This window comes from Arachis hypogaea, chromosome 3, assembly GCF_003086295.3.
Source record: "Arachis hypogaea cultivar Tifrunner chromosome 3, arahy.Tifrunner.gnm2.J5K5, whole genome shotgun sequence".
NCBI lineage: Eukaryota > Viridiplantae > Streptophyta > Magnoliopsida > Fabales > Fabaceae > Arachis > Arachis hypogaea.
This window is the reverse complement of record NC_092038.1, coordinates 32,635,626-32,639,900: the sequence shown is the minus strand read 5'-3', so window position 1 is coordinate 32,639,900 and position 4,275 is coordinate 32,635,626. Positions and strand designations below refer to the sequence as shown.

Genomic DNA, 4,275 nt, shown 5'->3' with positions numbered 1-4,275 from the left:
TGGCTATAAATTTGATAGCAACAAGTTGGTTGTTACCAAAACAACGTGTTTTACTAAAATGTGTTATTGGTAGAAAATTTGACAGTATAATGCGTGCCCAATTAATATATTTTTGCACCACTCGTTACCGTTGGATTTAGGAGTAGATTTATAAATTCGACGGTAATGTTTTTTGAATGACGAATTTAATATTGTACTCGTCGAAAAAGCTGATGGTAAATTCGTCGAAAATTTTTGACACTAAATTCGATGATAAAACCGACGCTGCTCGCGTATTTTTTGTATTGAAAGAGAATCGATCCAAGATGTTATTTCATCGACCACAGAAAAAAGCTTTTGATCAGGATATGTTGGATTTTGATTTCGAGACTAAAAATCAGAAGAATTTTCTGTGATCACCAATTTTAATGTATGAGTTTGTGTTTGTGTTGTTGCCGGTGGCCTGTCCAAATAAAGAAGAAATAAATAAAAAGGCAAATTGCAAACCAACTAAGAAATCTATTTTCTCTGACACAATAATAATCAAATTTGAAGAGGTTGGAGAGTGTAGAGAAAGTTGGTGTGTTGGTGGAAGGGGAAGAAGAGAAGTTGTTGGATCAAGTGAGGTGGTGGCGAATAATTGGAAATTAAGGGTGAGGTAGAATTAGATTATAGTTGAAAATTTGGGTTAGGTCAAGAATCAGAATCCATCTTTTAAAAGTACATCAATTTTATTTTTTCGTTGATAGATTTTTGGGTTCTTCAATCTTGTATAGATAGAAATTATTATTTAGTCCAGAGCATTTACTATCTTCTTCTTCGGTTTCTTCATTCTCGTTTTTATTCCTTTTTTTGGGACATCATCGCCAATTATTATTGAAGCATATATTGTTTATATGTTGATCCAAATGCTATCTAATCATCAGCACAAAATTGAAGCCGGAGGTTAATTGCGTGGCTCTCAAATTGAATTGATGTGTCAAATCAACACAATAACTTGAGTAAAGAATCAATTGTTTCTGCATTTTCATTTCATTTCTGTGGAAAGCGTAATTTATTTGCCAGCCTCACACCGTACAAGATCTGACTTAACGACTTTACTTGGATTGAAATCCCAAACTCCAAAAGGAAGAAATCATCACATCACGATGGACCATCATAGATAGGCACATGTTCCACTTCTGAAAGATGTGGGAACATCCTTGTCCATTTTAATAGAGATCATGAGAAGGTGGTAGAAGCAGCAGCTTATATGTGTTAATTAAAATATGCAAAAATGTTTAATTTAATTATGACATATTATTGTACTGTGTAACGTAACAACTCCCAATTTAATTTAGGGTTGATAAGAAAAAAAAGGGGAAAAATGTAGCAGCAAAGAAAGAAATGATGAAACAATAGTAATTATAGTAGGAGGGAGGTCTTCTAGAGACCCTGATCAACGAGGTAATCGCCCAACCTCTCAACGACCATGTTGCACTGACCAGGAGTTACAGGCTCCTCATAGATTCCAAAAACAAGAGCTTGACCGGTTTTCTTAATGGTGATCCCTCCAGATCCTTTCTTGCCGCGAATCACAGCACCTGGCTCACCCTGGATCACCATGTATTTGGTTCCAGCAATGTGCAACCCTGTTGGCGCCAGATGCCCTGGTTCGTCGAAATCCTTCATTATGTCGGTTATCTCTTGATTCTTTGCCTGCCATGCATTATTCATATAATCACTTATAACGAATATATTAAACTCGTCAAATTCATGAGAAATTGATAGCCGAGGGCATAATTTAATCAAATCTGTTAAATTATTTAGCGATTTTTAATTATCAATTTTACATGAAGTTGATTGAACCTGAGTTTTTAGCATTATTTATTCAAAGTTAGTTATATATTCATAGGAGTGTGGGCGTTGCTACCTGAGGGAAGTTTGCGCTCTGGGCCCAGACAGAACCGTCATGGCCGATGATGGCGGCTGCGGTGAGGTGCTGGCCTGAGCCATCAATATCGCACATCAAGTGCTCGTCCACGTAGGTTTGCCAAGACATCCTCTGGGACTCTATGGTTGCGGTTTTGATAACTACTTTTGGGTGTTGGGAATGTGAATTAATGAATGAATCAGTGAATGAACGAATGAATGAATGTGTGTGATGTGAGCTTTTGAATAATGCAATGAAATTACTTGTTAAATAAATAAGGATGAGACTCAGTTAAGGCTCTCCTTCATTTTAGGACCCATTCTCTCCCGAAATACGTTCCATTCCAGATCCTTAATTAAATCAGACACACACAATTACTTTTCCATCGCTTCTTACGTTTACCTTTATCACCATTACCATTCACTTAGCTTCCACACCAAAAGTCAAAATATATCATATCAAAATTAATTCGTTAATATGAATCATCGACACATCCATTGCACTATTTAGTGGATATTAATATTCACATACAATAAAATAAAAGGATTCTATAGCATTATCTCAAATAATATTCTTTATTCAGTGGTACATATATCCCTTATTTCTAGTTGAGAATTGGTCATATATATAGGCCACTACGTTACACTTGTAATCTTTTTTAAAATAATTTTGGTTTGGTTATAGTTTCCATAAATCAAACTTGTTGAGTAGATGTTTAACGAAAATGTTTGGGTGAGATTTTAAAAAAAGATCTTTTATTTAGTTAATTTTTTAAAAAGATTTTATAAAAATGTTTAGGCGGGTTGGGAGTGGGGGATGCTATGATACGCAATACAGCCCTTCTGTTTAAGTGGTGGTGGCGATTCTCTAAGGAAGAGTGTCCGTTGTGGAAGAAGGTGGTATGCTCCTGTAACAATTTGAATCCAAATGAGCTCATATCCTCTCAGAAACTACCTTTTCGAGGGGGCCCGTGGAAGGATATATGTCAGATTCAGTTCAAGGATCAGGAAGTTAGGCAGAGGATGATTAATGGGTTGGCTATGGAGGTGGGAGATGGGAGACGTACTCGGTTCTGGGAGGATATATGGATTAATGGAGGTTCTTTGAAAGATCGTTTTCCGAGGCTCTTTTCTGTTTCAAACCAAAAAGGATCAGTGATAGGGGATTGTGGGTTTTGGGATGGGTTAGTGTGGGTGTGGAACTTCCAATGGAGGAGAGAACTTTTTCAATGGGAGTTGGAGCTACTGAACCAACTTCACAATACTTTGAGAGTGGTCAAACTTGCATTTGGGAGAGAGGATAGAGTGGTGTGGAAACATGATAAACAAGGCATTTTTTCTACTAACTCATTTGTGCAGGTGTTGCAGGTGGAAATGGCTCCAGAGGATATATCAAGTTACAGCTTTACTAAGTCGATTTGGAAAGGGCTTGTCCCTCCTAGAGTGGAGTTATTTGTTTGGTTTGGATTGATCGGCAGGGTCAATACAAAGGCGAGACTGAGTCGACTAGGGGTTATTAGCCAACAAGATACTCTATGTGTATTATGTAATAGAGGTGATGAAAATGACTACCACTTGTTTCTTGGTTGTAGTTTTACATGGCAGGTGTGGTGTGCTTGGTTATCTTATGTCGGGTTGCAATGGACATGTCCGGGTACAATCAAGGAGCACTTTCAGAGTTGGACTGAGGTATCAAATAGAAAGGAGGAACGCAAGAGATGGATGGTGTGCTTTTGTGCGATCTTGTGGAACATTTGGTTGGAACGAAACCGAAGAATCTTTGAGAAAAAAGAAAAAGGAGTCCAGGAGATTATAACTTTATCATTCCAAAGCTTCTCTGAGTGGTTAGGTGCTGATCCCTTTTGTTGTTGATGACAATGTCGGAGATGACAGAGGGATATTTATGCTTTTATTTTCTTGTGTACTTTTGTCACTACTCTTGCTCCACTTTGTGTGTTGAGCTCTTTCTTTCAAAAAAAAATTTTATGTTTAGATATTTTTTATAAAAATATTTTTTTTATTTATCAATTATGTTTGGACATAATAATATAAAAATATTTTTTATATTTATTTATTATGTAAAAAATATTTTTTAAAATTTTTTTTAAAACAATATAAATTTAACTTCTCAAAAAATATTTTTTATTTTTTAGTATTTTTATTTTTAATACTAAAAATTTAATAAATATATTAAAAAATAAAATTTTTTTAATTAATTTAATACCGCTCAAATAAACCTTTAATCTTAGACACAAACTTTAATTCTCCTTTGATGGTTATCAGTGGTTAAAAGAAGGAGGGTTAAATCTTGGCCACCCCTTTTTCAAACTTGCGACTTTAGCTTTTCTTGAATGAAACTTAGGAGATATTTTATTTTTGTCTTCT

The 4,275-nt window shown here is 35.4% G+C and overlaps 1 protein-coding gene across 1 annotated transcript; it reads right to left on the bottom strand.

Annotated features, from left to right (window-relative positions):
- Positions 1 to 1,258: 1,258 nt before the first annotated feature.
- On the bottom strand, positions 1,259 to 2,219 carry LOC112790166 (profilin-like). The gene is made up of 2 exons (XM_025832435.3): positions 1,892 to 2,219; positions 1,259 to 1,677 (listed from the first exon to the last, which is right to left on the bottom strand). The coding sequence occupies exons 1-2, from the start codon at positions 2,018 to 2,020 to the stop codon at positions 1,405 to 1,407; spliced, it is 402 nt and encodes a 133-aa protein (XP_025688220.1). The 5' UTR covers positions 2,021 to 2,219; the 3' UTR covers positions 1,259 to 1,404.
- Positions 2,220 to 4,275: the final 2,056 nt, after the last annotated feature.

Coding starts and splice junctions, on each gene's coding strand:
- LOC112790166 (XM_025832435.3), bottom strand. CDS start 2,020: ATGTCTTGGCAAACCTACGTGGACGAGCACTTGATGTGCGATATTGAT. Junction 1,678..1,891: donor AGAGCGCAAACTTCCCTCAG/GTAGCAACGCCC, acceptor AATGCATGGCAG/GCAAAGAATCAAGAGATAAC.